General features: G+C 30.2%; 1 protein-coding gene across 1 annotated transcript; it reads right to left on the minus strand.

Moving 5' to 3' along the window:
- Nucleotides 1-2,511: 2,511 nt before the first annotated feature.
- On the minus strand, nucleotides 2,512-13,965 carry LOC107449590 (uncharacterized). The gene is made up of 4 exons (XM_016065170.4): nucleotides 13,756-13,965; nucleotides 10,844-10,979; nucleotides 7,126-7,209; nucleotides 2,512-6,258 (listed from the first exon to the last, which is right to left on the minus strand). The coding sequence occupies exons 2-4, from the start codon at nucleotides 10,961-10,963 to the stop codon at nucleotides 5,929-5,931; spliced, it is 534 nt and encodes a 177-aa protein (XP_015920656.1). The 5' UTR covers nucleotides 10,964-10,979; nucleotides 13,756-13,965; the 3' UTR covers nucleotides 2,512-5,928.
- Nucleotides 13,966-22,251: the final 8,286 nt, after the last annotated feature.

The following is a 22,251-nucleotide window of genomic DNA, read 5'->3' on the forward strand; positions in this document are numbered from 1 at the left end:
TCTGTCTATTCAAGTTTATTTACATTTTAGGTTTTTTTTTTAAAAATATTCAATTGATTTGAATTCAGAACACTGTAAACAATAAATGTATATTTTTATTTTTATAACCTTCGTTGAACAGCCGATCCAATTTTGAGTTTACAACTACGCATCTTCAACTCTGTAGCCTTGTAATTTTAAACTTAATTCAGAAGACAAGAGAACTCTTGGATCAAGTATTGAAATAAATTTGCCTTTATGGAGGACATTTTGATGAAATTAACCAGCATTTGTTTTACATGAAAAGGAAAATCACGGAAACCTCCTATGGTTAGCCTGTCGGCAAGGTGACTTTTAGCCAGGATCCGCCTGTCTGTTGAGAATATTTCACATCAGCGCTGTGGTCGGAGCGAGCTGGATACGGAATTCACATCGGCTAGCCGTCGCTGGGATTCGAACTCAGGTCACCTCATTTGGAGGCAAGCCCTCTATCTCTGAGCCACCACTGCAAAAGCAATAATTGTAAAGTAAGAAGTCTGTCATTAGAGTTATAATGGGAAAAGCTCTTTAATTAAAATATGTATATATACGTTCCTCACACTGTTGTATTGATGTATTTTGCTTTGGCTACATTGATACAATATTAGAAAGCACTCCTTTTTACGAATATAACCGTGTGAGCTGATGAAGAGATTCTATCTTTGATTATATCATGATGCGAAAATATATATTTTAAAATTATTTTATTTATTCTATTTTAATAATTTTTCTTCTTTTTTTTAATTATCTTTAATATTTTCCATGTCTTCTCTATATTTTTAATTATCTATATTTTTATCTATATTGTTGTAATCTATATTTCCAATTTCGATTGTAGTTTATGACGAAAATGATATGATCTGCATTTTCCATAAAATTATTTTCTTATTTTATCCCGCCTTACAAACATACTCCTCAAAATGTTTCATATCATTTTTAAACCCCGTCTATTTTTGTATCTATTTGTTTGTTTATTTCATGTGTGGTGATGAAATGTCAATAAACTGTCTTTGCGTAATTTAGGAAACCATCGATTACGTGCATCGGCACAAAGCGAAAGTTAAAATGAGTACTCTAGTTAATCTAAAATCTGGTTCAAAATTTGGACTGGCGTAAAATACTATTTTCTGTAAGAAATAACTATAAACTCTGTTTTGGAAATGCTTGAAATCTGCTTCTTTGTCACCAGGCGCGAAAAACCCAGCAACGATTTCAGCATTCCAGATAGTCCTGTCCTCACGAATACAAATGAAAATTGATAAAATCGCCGCAAAATCGAAGAACTAAGAGTAACAAATATACGAAAAAAAAAAAAAGCAAAATATTTTTCAATGACTCAAAAGTAATCAGTAGCAAAGTAATAACATTTTTATATTGTTTCACTAAAATGTGCAATTACTATCGTTGATGCTGTTACTGTGAATGACAGAAATGGGGAGTTGCTGACTTCCACCGGTGAATGTTGACAATCATACAGTCGCTTTGGTAAATGTCCGAAATATGTAATAGGCCTAGTTGAGTGCCACTGCACGGTATACATTACACTAATGTTTTTTTAGGGTTCAATGCTACTGCTGAGTATATAGTTGCCCGGTATGCCCTACATCAATGTTTTCATAATGTCAAGTGCCACTGCCCGGTATGCATTTAACCGATACTCCAAACACTGATGTTTCTCTTCTAATCTATCCTCAGCAGGTATTAAAATATAGAAGAAATATAACATTCCGGGATAATCACCGAATAAATTAATATCGAATTGGAAATAGCAAATATTTTAGATATTCAAAAAAGTGACTAAGTGATTGTCGACATTCTCTTGATGTCGATCATTTACGGTAACAATGTCACTTTTCATGAAGTTAATGTAGCTGTTTCGAGAGTAATATTCAGCTTTTTGTTAGATTTCTTTATTAAACACAAATACATTTATCCACGTAGATTGACTCTAAATAAATAGATGACATATGAAAAACTATAATACAGTTGAATTGTTTTGAAATTCATGACATTAATGTTTTTTTTTTTAATTTTCAAGGGGTTACACAAGATTCAAATACAAGAAAATCTTTCTTAAAAAATATTATACAATAATACAACCAACTAAGAATATTTTCCTACGGGACAAATCATTACCCTGTGTTACTGGATTAGGTAATCTCAAGGTTACGCGAGTCCACACTCTTCTCTTCTCCGTTATCATGGTTTCCTCAAATCTTGCTTTATCTCCACTGAAATATAGTTCAACTTTTTATGGAAACGTTGGAGAGAAAAAACAACAAAATATGTCGAATCCATTGTAAAGGAAAGGAGAAACTTGTGGATTCTCGTAACTTTGAGACGCCTGTTCTGTTTACAAGCAATAAGGGAGAAAGTATCATCCTTACTCTTTGAGAAATGTGGAAGGTTTTAATAAGACAGATTCATTAGTTTTTTTTAAGGAGCCGTATTTATCGCAAAAATCCTGTCTACTATCAGGTCTCCAAAAAAAAATTTTTCACATGATAATTTTTCCAAAAATATTCTAAAACATTGTTGTTTGTTTTTTAGATAAAGCAAATATTTTATTATAATAAAACAATTAATGAAATTATATTTTTTTGAGTCTTTAAAAATACACGCGAACCCTTCACTGTATTATACAGAGTGTTTTATATTGATCGCCCTCAAAATATAGTTTTTGAATTCTTGTACAAACTGAAGACAAAACGAAAAATGAACACATTGGGTCCGAAAAACAAATACATAAACAATGAAAAAATACAATAAATATAGTTTGCCTAAAGTAAGAACTCCCCTAGCCATTCGTCTGGACCCGTGGCGGTGACTATGGTAATTAGGTATAACTATTTCAATTAGGGTTGTGGGGTAATTGTTAGGATAATTGCTGAGGTCAGCTGGAGAAAGTGAATCTTTTTCTTCTGTCTATTGTGTCAGCCCTGGAGTAAAAAAAACTACCCTCCCTGAAATGCGCTATTCTTATTTCCATAGCAGCAGACGGCCTCAGGCTTTGAGGTGGAGGGAGTTCTTACCATAGACGAATTATATCTAACAAATTGCGATTAAGGAAGGTGGGTACACACTATACAGTACTTAAAAAGTGAAATAAAACCTGAGAAACTTTTGGTTAGATCATCATACACTTGGACTAACTTTTAACGGTATACAGTAAAAAAATATAAATTTTCTGAGTAAAAATACCATTTATTTTCGAAGGTTTTCGATTATAGACTCACAAGATATGAATGGTAATTTTAAAAAAAAAATAGTTCCAAGAGTTTGGTCAGGAGAGCGATCGAAAGTTTAGACACGTTATTGTTATTTTCGTTTATTTATGAAATTTTTTTTTTTTTAAAAAAGCCATGGATTTAAAGTTTCACTTTCCAAGGAGAATTTGACCATTTTTGTTCAAGTTTTCTATTCTCCAAAATAATGTTAAGGTTTGCATACCTCGCAATTCATTATTTTTGTTTAATATTTTTACTATTATTAATCAAAACAATAAAAAAACCATAAATAATTATTAAAGCACTTTTTGCATGGCATTTTATTTTTGAAGCGAATGTTATGATTTTTTTTAAAATTCGTGTATGGAAAAAAACGAAATTAAAATTAAGGAAGGGAAACTTCAGATAGGTCTTCTGCCAAAACTATTGGGGGTCATATTTTCAAAATTGCGGCTATCCCCTCCCCGTATCGAGAGTAAAAAATCCAAATCCATCTGAAAAAATGCATGTCAAATGAAGTACGTTTTTGTGCCTGATTTCGTAATTTAAATTATCCTTTCGTAACTTAAACACATCTGCTTTAGTTAACTACCATATTTAAGGTTAAGCTCTCGAACTATTAAATGCAATGAGCATAATTTTTGTTTCACTTTCAACAAGAATCCTAAAATACATATTAAGAGCGGTCAATGAGAATGAATGAAAATATGGGCCAGAAAAATATCTAATTTGAAATGTACTCAAGTTCCAAAAAGTGATGATTAGATGATATAAATAAACGATCTAACTGTAATTAAAATGTCCAACTAAAACTCCATCGTCAAGAAAATAAAATATAGGAACCACATTATTTAGCAGGACAATGCCTACATTGGGCTGTAGAGCCACAAAAGAAGATGGGCAGTCATTAAAGAACATCTTTCATTTTAAGTAAAAAATACTAAACTTTTTCAAACTTTGAACGTATTTTGTATTTTTATAATATTTCTCAACAGTAGAATATTTGCTAACAATTTAAAAGCTAAAATCAATGCAACTGTACAGAAATGCATCGAATTTTTATAAAAAATATAAAGGCGCACCTTTATATTTCTTACGTAGATAAAAGCATAAATGCATTATTCACATAGATAAATAAATGCATTAATCTTAAGCGCAGCAATCTCAAAATAAGCACAGCATTCGCAAATATTATCCTCAAGTAGAAAAATAAAGTAGCAAAACTATTTAAGGCAAAAAATACACTTCTCTAGAATTACAAAAAGTTCTAAACGAGTTTTGTCCACTTCACTAAACAGAGTAATAGATTAATATTTTGTAAGAAAATATTTTATTCTTAATCATAAAGGGGGAAATATATCTAAGTCAGTATTCTACATGTTAATTGATTGTTTCTAAAAATTTTCATCGTGTCTTCCTGATGAGGTGCTTTGAGTATTAAAATAATGTCGACTTCTGTATTATTTCAATTTAACATAAAAAAGTTTTTCTTCTTCATTCTTTAACGCTTTTAATGTTAAACAAGGTTTTAAGAGGTCAAATCTACTTTCGCATGTTCTATGAGGTAGATTAATTTCTAATATTTACATTCACGCAGTTTATAAAATATTTCTATACAACTATCAAAGCAAAGCATGTATTGAGACAACGTATTTAATTCAAGAACGAAAGTTTAAAAATAAAACTAAACTATTTCAAAAAGACGATTTGTGTGGAATCGTTGCTTAAAAGTTGTATTCATATTATTTTTCTTATAATTTGAGTTTGAAAAGTTCATTTATAAATAAAGTCATTCGCAACTGAAGTCACTTATGCCTACAAGAAAAAACGTTTTATAATGTTTTCTTCTTTTTTAAAAATGTACTAGCTGTTTGGATTTTTTAAAAAAAATTCAGCAAATTTGGGACGAACATCGAATGGATTAAAATATCGAACATAATTTGTAAATGAATATTTTTTTATTTTTAAAAGGCCTATTCTCACAGCATGCGATTCAAGCATATACGATGATCGTCGAAGGAGAATTAAAACCCAATTGGTGAAATGTATTCGCCCGCGAAAAGCTAAACCAATCATGTTCTTCTCTCTCGATGGTTGTCGGAGGTTCGTGAATCGTATGCAGTAAAAACGGGTCCTAAGCCCACACTTTAAAATCAACTCAACACCTAACTCAATACCTCAAAATATTCATGCATTCGATTAAAAATGCATTAAATATAATGAAATATAGTCATAAACTACGCTTTTAAAATAGGTGATATTTTTACTTTAAGCTGTTCTTGAGGTATATGTGTTTTTGAAGTTCTCAAAATTTTTCCAAATGCTAAACCCTACAGAATACACAGAAACTTCTTACTGAAGACATTGAAATTGTGGAAACGTTTTCTTGAATCGTTTAAAATATGACTTATCATTATTTCCCCTCTTTATCGTTTAGAAATATTTAGATTAGTTTTAAATTTGGTTTTTAATCTCTCTCTTGAGAATTTTTTCCAGCTCTTATCGTTGTCTTAGCTAAATTGCACTTTTGCCCACGAAATTTATGAACCAATGACTTCCGTAGCTAAAATGAATAATTCAATGATTTTTGATGTTTATATCCATTGAATTGCAATTGAGAGTTCTCAGCTTTGTTTTTTACAGATCATGTGTCTATCCTGACAAAATGGCGTTCTCGAGAGCTCTAAACATTATATTGCATCAGTACGTTTTCAATGTAGCACAGAAGTTTCCCATAATCCCTGATGGTCAAAATATCTCTTCTCTGTCTTTTGGATGGACTGGACGCTAACTTCAGTTCGTCTGGAAGTACGAGTGGACCTTCGTCTGTGACGTCCTTTTCTTCCATAATTCTTGCCATAAAAGTGGCATAATCCACAAGTTGGTCAATGTTCCATCTAGCTTGCATAATGGAAAGGCGGTATTCTTCCTCTAGTTGTTCCCCCTGGGTCATGTGATTGAGCACAGCTGAATATTTCCGTAGCAGTTGAATGATGGACCATAAATCAGCTTCCTGAAACAATGAAACAGATAATACGTAAGGTAATGCTAAAACCACAGCCGTTTTCAAATACAGTCGGATCTCTATTTAGCGAAGCCGCTAAATCCCGTTAATACGTTCGTTATATGGAGAATTCGTTAAAAAGAAAATCACCTTTTAAAATACTTAAACAACACAAAACAGGTTTTAAATTCATAAGCACTGGACATAATTAAAATAGCAATGGATACACCCTCTTCTTGTAAACTTGTATCTAATATTTATTTCATAAATCGTAACCATATAAAAGAAATCTGCATGGAAAGCAAGAATAGAGCAAAACATTATCCAGTGTTACACTATCATGCTACATACATTTTCAACTATAAAAAGCTAAACTTATGTATAAAATTCTATCTGCATTTAATATGAAAGTAATTTTAAACATACATTACCAAATGCGTTCCTAAGTTTCATTGCTACTGATAAAATTCGTTCATTTTTCGTTTGAAATGCAAACAAAAAGGGAAATGGATTTTATTGCTTTCTCTGAAAATTGAGTGGAGTCGAAAATCAATTCGAGGGCATTTTCCCATAAAATGCGTTAACAAGTTTGAAATGCTCTGAAATATTTCGGGAAATAGGGAATGTGGATCTTAAAGAAAAGTTCGTTAAGTTGAAAATTCACTTCGCTATTTGGAAGTTATTTTACGATAAAATTTTCAAAATGTTCTCGGTTCCAAAGAGAGTTCCAAAAAGTTCGTTAAATTGAAGCCCGACTGTAGTTGAAAAATTTAATCAGCTTAAACACTGTTCCCGTATTTCAGAGAACGCCCAGTGTTATTTATGATTTTGGAAAGAACTCCCTTATTAAAATAAACCCGAGATTTGCACACTTACCTCTATTGATTTGTCAATCTTAAGAAATGGAAGATGGTGGACATCGTAATGACCGAACTCAAATCCTGGATACACAGTTTGAGTCTGAAAGTAAAATATTTCATTAATCTAAATATTAAATCAATGTAAATACATGCATTTCAAGAAATGTTTCTTCAAAAAAAAAGGTTTAATCGTCACAATTTGCCCCCAGAAAACTAGCAGTATGTTATATAATTATTCTTATGCTTCGTAATAGTGTTACCTCTAAAGTGTAGAAATAAATCATCCTGTAAATTATTTAGCTAATGTGAACTAGGGTGCCGAAAAATGTTTCATTCTCAAATTACCTTGTTAATTTGAAAGCTACCTAGATAATCTGCAAACAACCTCGATAATCTGTACAGTGCCTAAATAATATGTAAATTACTTAGGTAAACTGAAAACTACCTAGATAATCTGTACATTACCTAGATAATTTGCTAACTGCCTAGATACTCTGCAATCTACCTAGATAATTTGCGAACTACCTAGATAATTTGCTAATTGCTTAGATAATCTGAAATTTACCAAGGTGATCTGCAAACTATACTTACAATCTGAATATTGCTAAGTACTCGTTTAGGTGAACTTTGCCAGAAATCTTAACTAGCAATTTGTGCACTTAAATTAACAAAATGTCACATTACTTAGATAATCTATAAATTTCCTAGGTAAACAGCAAACTACATAGATAGTCTGCAAACTACCTCTATAATCTGCACATTACCTAGATAATCTAAAAACTACTTAGATAATTTGCCAACTGCCTAGGTAATCTGAAATTTACCTAGTTAATCTGTACATTTCCTAATAAGTACTCGTTTAGGTGATCTTTACTCGAAATCTTAACTAGTATGTTCGGTACACTTAAATTAACAAAATGTCACATCACCTAGATAATCTGTAAATTACTTAGGTAAACTGCAAACTACCTAGATAATCTGCAAACTACCTAGATAATTTTCTAACTGCCTAAATAATCCGAAAATTATCTAGGTAATCTGAAAAGTACCAGCAGCACATTGCCTAATAAGTACTCGCTTAGGTGATCTTTACTAGAAATCTTAACTAGAATTTTCTATACCCATAAATTAACAAAATGTCACTTAAGTCAATTAATACATCTGTTGATAGAACACTACGAAAAAATAGTACCGAGAGTAAAACCATATAAAATATTTTTGCAGTTCAGGAAATTAAAATTGTCACATTCATTTATTTATTTTTCTGTATCTAAGGAATCACGTTCATATAATCAACAAACTACTTGATGGATTAGTATGACTTTTGAACTTTAAAGATGTGGAGACCGTTAATGTGCACATTATTTAGATAATTTAGACATTCTGTAGATTATTTAGGCTTTAGATTATTTAGTAGTCCGACGTAGCGAACATAAACTGTGCAGTGGAGGAAAAATAAGGAAGGTTTCACTACGTTCGGGGTACTAAGCTGCGTAGTGGGGGAAAAATACGAAAGATATTACGTTCGGTCTTCTAAATCAAATTTCTTGTTTATGATAACCCGTGCTGAGGTCTTCTCTTTTCTAAGAGGTATTAGTTAGTGCGTCCAATCACAAGAATGATTATATTTTTAAATTATTACTTTAAGTAAAACTAAAAAAGAACATAATTTTAATCTAAAAATACAATCTCGAATAAAATACAAATAATCTTAACAAAATACGTATAAATTAATCTTAAAGCTTAATAAATAGCAATTTTCAATTAATAACAGAGCTGGACAACACAAGAACTACTACAGCATAATAGACTAGAACAAAACAAAACTAAGGAAAAAAATTAGTTTCAAAGACAACTTACTCTCTCTGTACTTAGAAGTATATTTTTAAAATTTATTTAGTCGAAAAATATTATTTTATTAAAAGTTTAATTGGTTTTTACTTTATAACCGAGTTTGGCTGATCAAAATAAAATGTTTTCTGAGAAGCAAGGGAACTAAAACAACTTCAGAAACACATTTTACAACTACTGTTAAAATGTTATAATTTTATGTGTAATAAAAAAAACGAGTATTAACGTATTAGTTTTTTAATATTGTTAATAAATACTGTTTGAGAAAAACTAAAATTGACAGGTCAGTAATAACTCCATAACTACACTAGCCCTAGAATTCATTTTTTATAAATGATTAGTTAAAAAACAAAAATTGACAATTAAAATATGTTACATTTACAGAATGGCATAATTATAAAAACGATAAATAATCTTAAGTAAAAAAGAAAATTAAGAATTTCCACTATTTTTTGTTTTGCTAGTTAGTAATCAAGTGTGTTGTCATGCAACTACATAGGATAGTGTAAGACAGCTTTTACAATTTTTGTGAAGGATTTTGTAAAGATACCACTTTCACGAATTTGTGGAGGATTCGTTAAGAGACCCATATTTCTTCGAAATAAACTCTTGAATAGTGATACACTAATTAATAAGTCTGAGAACAGTATTGAAGTAAAATATAGTCAGTAATCATGAGTTAGGATCCTCTTATCCTCGGGCTACCCATTGGAAGATTTCGCAGTTTTCCTCTCCATGTAACTTAAATACGATTTGGTACAAATAAAGTGTGTTACCCGAAGATTAGTTTGGCCTAATCCTTGATTCAGGAGTTCTCTTCTCCTCTGGATTGGGTTCAAAGTGAGAAGGCTATGGAGTTGAATATTAATAGTGGTAACCCCAAAAACGGGTCAGCTATTTCACGCCGGTTATGATATTAAACAAACAGTATGACTTAAACCATGAACATTACAATATTCGTGACTTCTGGTATTCTTTTGGCTGAACTTAAAATAAAGATGGGCTTCATGGCGCAACTGGGGATCGAACCATAGTCCTCTACATTGACACTTTTAACCACTGAGTTATCTTGGTTCACAATTCAATACAGAGAGTCAAATTGGAATTTTTACATTAAAGGAATTTTGCGATTTCACAAATCTTACACGCAATAATATACTCATGTTTTGCACAGTGCATATACTACAGAATGATTTCCCTTTTCTATAGTTGTTGCAGAACAATCTTCGTTCTCTAAGGAACAATCTCCGTTTTCTATAGTAGGTAGCATTGTATACACTTACTACACAAGAAATTCCGTTTTCTATAGAGCAATTTCCATTCTCAACAGTTACCACAAAAGAATATCCATTTTCTAGAGAACAATTTCCATTCTCAACAGTTAATACAAAAGAATATCCATTTTCTAGCGAACAATTTCCATTCTTAACAGTTACCACAAAAGAATATTCATTTTCTGGAGAACAATTTCCATTCTCAACAGTTACCACAAAAGAATATCCGTTTTCTAGAGAACAAATTCCATTCCCAACAGTTACCACAAAAGAATATCCATTTTCTACAGAGCAATTTCCATTCTCAGCAGTTACCACAAAAGAATATCCATTTTCTAGAGAAGAATTTCCATTCTCAACAGTTACCACAAAAGAATATCCAATTTCTAGAGAACAAATTCCATTCTCAACAGTTACCACAAAAGAATATCCATTTTCTAGAGAACAAATTCCATTCTCAACAGTTAATACAAGAAAAATGTATTTTTTATTTTTTTACGGAAGAATGTTCATTCTCAAGAGACGCGAAAGTGTAAAATCTCTCAATGTAAAGTGCATTTTGAACTCCTAAAAAACATTTAATAGAAAGAGAAGAAGAAGCAAACTTACTGTTTTCACGAGGTCTTTGTAATGTTCTTTGGCTACATTGATAGTTTGGAAGAGAGAATTTAAGATCTCTTTTTTAGCCTCTTCTGATTCCATTATTGGGGGACCATTGCTCATCTCCATTTTTTATTCCATTCACCTGAAAGAGACCTCTCATTAAAGCTACTCTTATCTTATATATTTAGAATGAAGAAATTTTAAAAAAAATGAATAAATTTAAATCATTCGATTCACAATTTTATAGTATTTCGTTAAATAAGTAAAATAACATTCTCGTTTTTACAATATACCTCTAAAATAGGATAGGGTTTCTCCAATTTAAAAATATGAATTACTTGGAATTCTAAGTTTTTTAGTCTGTTATAAATTTATTTATGAAAATAGGGCATGCAGTATTATTAGATGCTGCTTATATCTGTTGATGGTAGCGTGAAAAAGAAACATGAGAGCACAAACATCAAGAAACACTCGCAAAATCCACGAAATTGCAATTCACGAACAATTGCAAAAAATATAGCCGGTGTTACTTTAGATATCTGAACTGTGTTTTCCTTGAAGTGTTGTTGCGTGTTAAAGTGAAGGAATTCCCCACTTTGTGATATTATGCATATTTAGTTTCATTCGTAGTTAAGTAATAGTACGTTAAAATGATAACCCACAATAGAAGGCGAATTTGTCATTACTTCAAGTTTGCCGCAACTATAACGCTATAACAACTATAACACACACTCACAGAGAGAGAAAGAGAATAAAAATATCGAGAAAATAGAGAGAAAACATGAAAAATAATATTAATCAAAAGAGAAAAAGAAAAATTTCAAATAAAATATTTTTGCAAAAATATTAAAAATCTTTTTAAAAAAATTGGAAAAATGTATTTATATATTAAAAAACCGGAAAACAAAATGAAGAAAAGATATAATCTCTTCTTCAGCTCACACGATTATAACAGCAAAAAGGAGTGCTTTCTAATATTGAATCAATAAAGCCAAAGCAAAATATATCAATACAATAGTGTGAGTATAACGTATGTTGGGATTAAATAAAACATTAACTTTCTTAATTTTCTTCGTTTTTTTTCTTTTTATCCTTTTTGTCTGAAAGGACAAATTCAGGCAGTCCCAACAATTAAATAAAAAAAAAATGCCACAAATTTTTAATCGTAAAAAAATGTGTCTTTTTACAAATTATAATTATAGACAATTACTATCTTAATTGATTCAATATTATTTTAACACATGGGCTACTTATTCAAATATTTTCCAAAATAAAATATATTTTTTCTCAATTAAAGAGAAAGTTTCAACAAAATATAGCGTTTACTTACGAAAAATATGTTAAAAAGGTTATAGTAACAGAAAAAAAAAGTGTTCTGGGGAAATATTAGGTCTTAAGATTTAAATGTACACCTTGTAAACTCTTCGAGATTTGTAAAAATACATCGACAAATTTATATTACATACATCCATATTTAAAAATACAGTATACTCTTGATTTCTCAAAGTGTAAGGGGTACTAAAAAATTTCGACATAGCGGTTACATGTCACGAGATAGCGTGATAACAAGTTCAGAACAAGATATGTTCCAAAAAGTAAAAAAAAATATATTCTAAAATATTTCTTTGAAAAGTAGAGTTCTGAAACATAAGAACAACTACTGTTAAATTTGTATGTCATGATAGTTGACTATAAATTCATATGCAACAACGATAATTTTATTTTTAAAAATAAGACAAACTTAATTATGCATTAAATAGAAAAGAATTTGTTTACAATGTTAATTTTAATTTTAAAAGTAAGACAAAAACAATTATGCATTAAATAGAAAATTATTTTTTTACAATGATAACTTTATTTTTAAAAATTAAACAGGTAATAACACAGAAAACAAAGGCTTAAAATGTATAATCTTTTTTCATACATTACGAAAACCAAATGTATATTAACGATAACAGTTGTAAATATTTTTGTACATTCTAAGACATATGAAGAACTCATACATTGAAAAATGAAAATGGACTTGAGACTAATGGACTTTGGACTTCAAAAGATACGGGCATTTTATTTCATGAATGTATACAATACCTCTAGAAATGCCATTCAATAACTTTAAAGCAAATGTGTTTATTTATAATTTAAAACTATCAATAACGTAACATATTATGCTTTATATTTTACAAAGAATAAGTTCAGTAACTTCATAGATATTTCCGTATCGTGATCTGTCGCGCCAACTGCAATCGCCAAGGCGTCAGATTTTAAACTTGCAAAATTTCAGAAAAAAAATACGAACAAAAAAACCCCATATAGATGTATGTTCTTTTGTTGGCTACGAGTTATACCTTACAAGTTGGTCCCTTTCTGTAATGTTTTTTTAAAAAAAATATCGCTGGCTTTTTTAAATATATTGGCGATGAATCTGCCACAGATCACGATAATATTTCTTTCAGTTCATACTATATCTCATTATTATATTTACTACATATAAATATGCAGGTAGAATATATTTAAAAAAAAAACTAACTTATGTCAGGGCGAAATCGGGTCGTTTCATGAAAAAATCCAATTATTCTCCGGGGATTATTCCCCGGAGTTTATTTCATTAAATGGATTTTTAAGTAGGTTTAAATTTATTTCATTAATGGTTTTTTTTCCATTAAAAACCCCCTAAAAATTCGAGTGGACTGGTTTTTTTCTTAATAACTCGGGTTTTTGTGAACCTCGATAAAACATAAGAACAAAAAATTACCAACATGCTGATAAAAAGTGCTTCGATATAATTTCTGTTTAAAATTTATTTGCTAATTATAAACATTTTAGAATGATTAAAAAAAAACATATTTATATCAATTAAATTTAAAAGATGGTACTTTTCAAAAACGATTAAAAGTAGATGTTTGTTTTTAAATGCTTACCTGTGAAGGCTCATTTATTTTTGGAAGTAGAGGAGTGATTTTCTCTTCCCAAGTGAAACATCAACAGCTGCTTCTTTCGATGTCCTATCTATGGGGGCAATCGGACGTCGTGACCCCCTAGGTGACAGTATTTGCAAAGTTTACAATAAAAACAAATAAATATTTTCTGTGGACGGCGAGGATGGCAAAATCTATAAAAATTTGGCGGTCATTCAGATAAAAAGACTCTCCCATTGGATGGATAACTTCACGTGACTGCTGCGTCATTTAACGTCACGCCTGAAGAGCTGAGATCTAAAATTGCGCAAGTAAACATATCTATTCTTTTTTCTACATGGATTGCTAAAATGAAAAGGATTTGTAAATAAAAAAGAGGAAAATGATACATTTTTATTCTTTTTAAAGTGTGTCACTTACTCTAAGGAATCGCTTATAAGAGGGGTGCATGAATGATTCTAGAAGAAATATTGATTACTGAAGAAGAAACAATTATAGCGAAGAAACAAATTCTTCGTTGTTATGTATTTGGACGTTTAAGATTCCAGAAATGAAAAAAAAAAAAAAATCAAATTGTAATTTTGAATAAGTGGTTGTCACGCTTGGAGAAGATTTGTGACATTTTGTGATAAGGGAAAGGGAGGTGGTGTGACGTCTCACATTTTGGTTAAAATAAAAATACTTGAAATAAATCAATTAAACATTTCGAGTTTATCTTTTTTACATTTATTTCATTAAAATCAGTTCATAACTAATTATAATTATTGTTATGCTCGCAAAGGCCATTAAAATAATCAAGTTGAAGATTAAATTTGAAATAGGATTTAACACATGCTTTGTATATTATTTGTTTTATGTTTATTTCATTAAAATCAGTACATATCTTATTAAAATTATAGTTATTTTCGCAAAGGCCATTAAAATAACCGAGTTAAAAATTAAAAATAAAATTTGAAATCGAATGCGTTTCCTATATTTTTTGTTTTACATTTATTTCATTAAAAGCAGTACACATTTAATTATAATAATTGTTTTTTGTCTTTACAAAAGAAGAATTTTTTTTCTTTTGTAATTTACTCTACAAAAGAAATATTTAAATTAACAAAATTATGTTACATTGTAAATTCTTATATCTTTATCAAACGTTCCACCATTTTAATTTCTTAGATTAAGAACATTTGTGTATTATTATTATTTTTTTAAACAAAATAGTGAATACACATTTGCCTACATATCTTATTGTAATTAATTAAAAAGCAATATTTACAAGTATAAACAAAATATTCTAGACCAATATCAATATTTTTCATGTAAAAGATTATTACGTAATTATCACGAGTCTATCAGAGAATTATTACATAAACATTTATTGCCAATTTTGGATTCTCCTCCTGTCCGCAAAAATAAGTAAATTACGAACCCCTCTCATGCTCACATAAAAAAATGCTATTCCTGAACCCCTCTTGCTTTAATTTTTATTGTTGTAATCTGATTTTAAAATTAAACTCAATTAAAATATGTAACTTTACATACAGCAAAATTTACGTTGTTTTAATTCATTTTATAAAATTTTAAGTCGAATATTCTTTAGGAATCTTTTTTGCTCCTATTTTCTGCTCAAAACTCTTGATCTACGTAGCTCTTCGTCCCGCAGTGGACTGAAAGCAAAGACACGGTTCCCAGTAGAACATCGAAGTCAAGCCTAACTGTCTGCGGTCAGTAAGCGGGTGGGTGACCACTTGGATCAGTATGCGTAGAGACCGAGGATGCTCGGTATTGCTCCTCGTTAAACCTTTCTACCGCAAAGTGATCGACTTCGCTCGCAGGTCCTCGGGATATCAAAGCAGGGGAGCCATCCCCTCTGCAGATGATTAAAATTGCGACGGCATGTCTTCGGATAATCCTCAGAGATGTTTCCCAGACTGTCGCCAGTAAATAGCCCATTGTGCGACGTAAAATAAAGTATCTACCTACTACATGCCTACGAACCTCGTCAAAGCAAAAGTTTTCCAATTGGGTACTTGCATTTCAGAAGTTCATGATACCCACACATGTGATCTATGACGTCAGAGCCAGCTGATTGTTTTTAAGCAAAATGACGAGTTAAAGTTCAGCTGAGTCTCTCCTCATGAGCTAGAATGTTAATCAACGTGAAGTTAATTAAATACAATTCCGTATCACACGTGGAATGTTTTGAAATATAATTATTTTTCGTCTACGTCTTTTATTTAATTTAGATTTATTATTTGTTTATGCATTTTTTATTCTTTCCGTGATACATGTATATAAATTTTTATTGTGTTTGGTAACTTCGATGGATAATTAGTTTATGTTCTACATGGCTTTGTGTTAGGTAATAAGTGTATAGTGAAAGAATTGAAATCTTTGTGATTTAAGAGATGCTTGAAAATTATCAAATACTTGCAATTTGGTTAAGTGTTTAATAGTCTTTTATTTCCTCTAAGAACAACAAAAATATGTTTCCTTCCTTTCAAATATCATCCATGTTTTACGATTCGCAGTTGAAAGCGTGACCGAAGAGTCAAATTATCTGTCACTCATAATGACTAAGTTACGTAACTCTAAATACGCAATTCTTGTTAACTCACAGTCACAGTTAGGGGCATTTAAAATGGCTTCCTTTGACAAACCCTCGAAAATTTTTTCGAAAAATGAGTTGTGTCAAAACCCCTTTCATACACTGAACTAACGTTAAAAGTAGTTGCCAGGAATCACTACTAACTACTGTTTTTTTTTGTATCGCGCTACTCACTCACTACACTACTTTTTTCTTTTTTTAAAGTAGCACACTACGCAACAAACTACTACAAAAAGTAGCGATTACTTGTAGTGCACTGTATCCGATCATTGGTTACGACTATAGATAGATTAAAAATAAGGTCATTTAATTATAGATTCCCTGTATATGAAGGGCCAAGATTCGATGTCACAGCTCATTTTTTTCGGGGAATGAATAAAAAGAAGAAAAATGCATTGTTATTACCAGCTCGAAGCAAAAAGAATTTTTTTTTAAATTTTTATTAGATCCCAAAACTTCAACTGTACAATTTGTCATGACATAGCTGCTTTAAGATTCATTTTTTTTTTAATCGAGAGCGAGATTCACCATTTTCTAACAAATCGAATTGTCGTTTTATGCAAATATACCAGTTTAATGCTAAAACGTCTTCATTATATCCTCTTTCATACACTAAACTTCAACTTGCATTCAAAACCGAACGAGTTAATAAACGACGCATGAGTTAACGACAATTTACAACGAGCATGGTAAAGTGGACTGATCGCAAGGACACGATTTCCAGTAGAACACCAAAATCAAGGATCACTAACTGGGGTCAGTAGGCGGGTGGGTGACCACTTTGATCAGCCTGCGTAGGAACAGAGGGTGCGTGATATCTGTCCTCGTTAAACTGTTCTACCGAAAAGTGCTCGACTTCACCCGCAGGTCGTCGGGTTACCGTCGGGCTGCAGAGGAGATTATTCGCAAGCAAAGAAATCGCAAGCAGTGAAAATGCTCATTGCTCGGTAAAATACCTTCTTTAACCAAATAAACAAGGTTCTCGGCAGATCACCGAAATCAAGCATCACTGGCTGCGGTCAGTGTGCGGGTGGGTGACGACTTGGATTAGTCTGCGTAGGCCGAGGGTGTGCGGTCCTTGTTAAACTGTGCTACCGTAGAGGGATAGACTTCACTCACAGGTCTTCGGGCTATCAAAGCAGGGGTGCCATCCCCTCTACAAAGAATCAAAATTGTGATGGCATGTCTTCGGATCATCGTCAGGGATGTTTCCCAAACCGTAGTCAATCTAGTGCGGTCTATTGTCCATTGTGCAGGTCTAGTGCGACGTAAATAAAGTACCTACCTACCTTCTATTATTTAATTGGTTCTCGAACCCACTCTCATTTGCGCCAGACTCAAACCCACTGTTTTTTGATCAGTAGTCAACGGTACTTAAACTCACTCTCGAGTCCACTATCGTTTGAGCAGTTTTCTGACCTATTCTTATGTGTTTAATACTCGATCCCACTTCCTTGTTATCAGTAGTAAAGTACCAAACAACCCAATGAAATGAAGTGCAGTACCGAATTCAGAAATAAATTATCAAGATGAATTTGTCAACAAAAACTCTTTTGAAGTTTCCGGGAGAGAAACATCAGAAGAATTTTTTTTTTTTAAAAAAAAGAAGATAATTTAGCTAGTGTTTCAGATTGTTATAATAAAGCGTCCGTTTTTCACTTTTCTTTAATAGTAGCAGAAACAAGTAATAAATTTTTTTTTAAAAAAAGTTTCTTCCTATTTAGATCAATGAAGAAAATTTTTATTTTAGTCAAAAATTTTTCTTCCGCATGGAACTAAAATTAATTAAATTTAAAAATTGAATTAGTATTTGAAAAATCTGTATTAACATCAAGTATCACCAACTACAAGTTTAAAAAAAATGTATTTGAAATTGAGTGGATGAATAAAAAGAATTTTATGAACGACTGAAAATTAGGAAATTAGGAATTGAATAAATAAGAATATTTTTCATTTACTATTTCTAATTTGTGTTATATAGTTCCCTTAAACAGCACGAAAAAACAAACGAAACAATTTGTCGTCAGTAGCGGAAGTTCACTAAATTTTAACTCGTTACAAAGATACACTATTTGTATATTTAATGTTAGCATTTTGGCGGAGATTCCGCTATAACGGACTTCTCGTAATAAACTCTCGTTACTTCGAACTTTTACTGTATTCTCTCGGAAAAAAGTATTTGCATTTATAAAAGAAGAAAGAATAAAAAGCGGAAAGGAAGTGTCACGTCCGTATTGTATTACGTGCTCTATTGTCAGAGCAAGTAATATAACTATTGACATTACCTTCCTTCTCTTATTGAAATCTATTATCTAACAGAACTTTCAATAGATTTTATTTATATCCTTTTTACCACATCCTCTTCTTTCTTCTCTTCAAGGTGCGTGATAAGGGAATTTAGAAATGTATAAGGAATAGATAATAAAGATACGATTTATCTATCCCCCCCCCTCAGTGATAGTATCTGAAGGGTGATATCATTGAACAACAGTGTATTTGTAGCCTATATACACCCTGGACACATTATAAGACGCTCTCTAAGATTCTATGTGAAATCTTAATTATCAGATGATACTACACAGCTTTATTGTTTTTACGAGACTTAACGTTCATGTATCAATGATTTAAATGAGACGACGTATAGTATAAATTCGACGATATATTATATAAATATAGAATATTTATTATACCAGGTATTACATTAGTATATTATAATAATTAGACCACATTATGACATGCACTGTAGTGTTTTAATAATGACACGATTTGCCCGAGTTTATGGGCAATACTTTTATATTTAAACATACATAAAATGCTTTTTTATTCAGGAGATTTTTTATAGACTTTCTATTTGTATTTATTTTTAACGTATTGAATTACAATTGTTAATTTCTTTTTAATCACAATGCATTTTCTTTGTGCTCGCTCCAATCGCATTTATGTTCACAAAGTTAACGAAGCAAAAAAAAAAAAATATATAAAATATTANGGACACATTATAAGACGCTCTCTAAGATTCTATGTAAAATCTTAATTATCGGGTAATACTATAATACAGCTTTATTGTTTTTACGAGACTTAACGTTCATGTATCAATGATTTAAATGAGACGATGTATAGTATAAATTCGACGATATATTAAATTAGACGATAAATTAGACGATATATAGACGCACTGTAGTGTTTTAATAATGACACGATTTGCCCGAGTTTATTGGAAATACTTTTATATTTTTATATTTAATATATATTAAATACTTTTATATTTAAACATACATAAAATGCTTTTTTATTCAGGAGATTTTTTTATAGACTTTCTATTTGTATTTATTTTTAACGTATTGAATTACAATTGTTAATTTCTTTTTAATCACAATGCATTTTCTTTGTGCTCGCTCCAATCGCATTTATGTTCACAAAGTTAACGAAGCAAAAAAAAAAAAATATATAGAAAATTATCTAAGTTGTTAAAATTGTAAAATAGCCATATATATAATTTAAAAAAAATATATGACTATCTCACATTTAATATTACAACATAATTAAATAATTTTATGTTCATAAAAATGCAACAAATGACGAGGATATCTTTCATTTCTTTGTATCTGATTTTTTTTTATGTTATTATTTTCTTAAATCAAAATTGTAAATTAATTTATTGGGTTCATCTTTGTCTTAAGTATAAGCAAATTTTTGCCAGTATAAGCAATTTATGTATTTTGTTTATTAATTCTTAAAAAAATTAATTTTTTTTCCTGTCATCTGTTGGAATTCATATTAATTTCATTTATAAATAAATTTGGTATATTGAGCTTTTGTAAGAAAAAAAATGATCACACTAACATGTTTCCATCTTTTCTATGGCATCTCCCTGCATTTATTATACAGGATGGAGGAAAAAAACTAAGTTCTTGCATCACGGAATAGAAATTTACTTTTTGTTTTTTTAAATCTGTGTTTTCATATTTTTTTTCTTCTGCCACTTATATTTTGTTAATTTATTCACCCTTAATACGAATATTAATATTATTTTGAAATAATGCTAATATTATTGCAATTGCAACCATTTATACTAATATTGTAAATAGTTTGCCAGGTTTTTTTTCTGCACCCTGTAACTCATTTCATTGATTTATGCATTTTATTTACTGCATTTATTAACCAGCTGCTATCCAATATTTCCCAAATTTATTATAATTCATGTTTCCTGTTTCTGTAAGAATACAAACATTCTGTTATTTATTTATTTTTTTGGCTTTTACAATTAGTTATGAATTACTTATTGGTTTCATTTTGAACCACCATTGGTTTCATATTCGTTACAGTAATTTCTAAGAAATTAAAAAAGAAGAAACAGAAAATTGTTCTATGGTTTTTTGACTTACTGCCATCGTTGCTTCGGTAAATGTCATCTGGTACTGGCCTGGCCCTTTTACGTTTCTATTCTCAAAAATTTTGTTTAGAGAGTTGATTTCAATTTAATATGAGTGAAGAAAAAAAGAAATATGATATGGTCTATTAATTTGCATCCTCATTCGCTCCTGTAAATTTTCTCTAGATTTCTCTCAATTTATTTATACAGTGTTTCAGTTAGAAAATGCAGCACTCTTTATTATTATGGCTTTCAATGTTGAAATTTCGTTTTTGAGATATAGTTTTATTCGCAAATGTTTCCTAAAAATCGAAGTAGAAATTGTTATTTAGTTTGTTGTCTTTAAGCTCTATTTGCTTCTGTAAATTTTAATTATCATATGGCTAAAAATTTCATAACTCATATTTTTTTGCCTTTAAAAATTTTTGTGCTTGAAGTTTTATTTTAGTTTAAAGCTTGTGATTTCTAAAAATGAAATTGTAATATGGTCTGTTGACGTGCAGTCTCATTTGTTCCTGTAAATGTTTTCTGTTATCTACTAAATTTTTTCCCTCAATTTATGTATTTTATTTGAGTTAGAAAGTGCGAATTGTATCACTTATTATTATAGCTTTCAATGTTGACATTTTTTTAATTTTTATTTTTATTCGCAAGTGTTTTCTTAAAATCAAAGTAGAAATTGTTATTTTTGTTGTCTTGCAGCAATATTTGCTTTTGTAAAATTTAATAATCATCTGTCTGGAACTTTTATAATTTTTTTTTCTCTCAAAAATTTTGTGTTGGAAGTATTATTGATTTTAATTTAAAGCTTATAATCCCTGAAGATAAAAGTGTAATATGGTTTTGTAACTTTCAGTCTCTTTTCCTCCGGTAAATTTTCTCCGTAATTACTTTTTCATTGTAATTTTGCTTCCAATTCACGTATTGTATTTGAACTAAATAATGCAAAGTGTGCAACTTCTTGTTATTATGCCTTTAAATGAAAATGAAATTTTGTTTTTTAATTATTTAACTTGCAAGTAATTTTTAAAAATGAAAGAGAAATTGTTATTCAATTGTCATTTTGCTTCTGTAGTTTTGTTTCTCTGCCATTCACGATTTTCGTGTTTGAAGTATTTACTGATTTTAATTTATAGCAAGTGGTCTCTGAACATGAAAAAGAAATTGCAATGTAATATTGCATTGTAATACGAAAATATTGCAGTTTCTCTATTTTGATGACTATAAGAATTCCCCATGTGTAAAATATTTCGCATATTTTGCAACAATTATCATGAAAATTTATATTAATTCATAAAACCTACTGGATTTTTTCCTGTCCGTGTCTGTAGTTATGTTGGAAAAACTTAACTTCATTGAAAAAAAAAATTCTTTATACTTCATACCCCCCAAAAAGTAAAGAAGTAATAAAAAATATGTCGGTTACATAAAAAGCTATAGAGCATATATTTGACGTACATCGTTTACATTTTATAATTATTAATAAAGGGTGGCGTCAGTTGCTATAGTTCCGTAAAGTTTTTAATCT

Source organism: Parasteatoda tepidariorum, chromosome 9, assembly GCF_043381705.1.
Source record: "Parasteatoda tepidariorum isolate YZ-2023 chromosome 9, CAS_Ptep_4.0, whole genome shotgun sequence".
Lineage (NCBI taxonomy): Eukaryota > Metazoa > Arthropoda > Arachnida > Araneae > Theridiidae > Parasteatoda > Parasteatoda tepidariorum.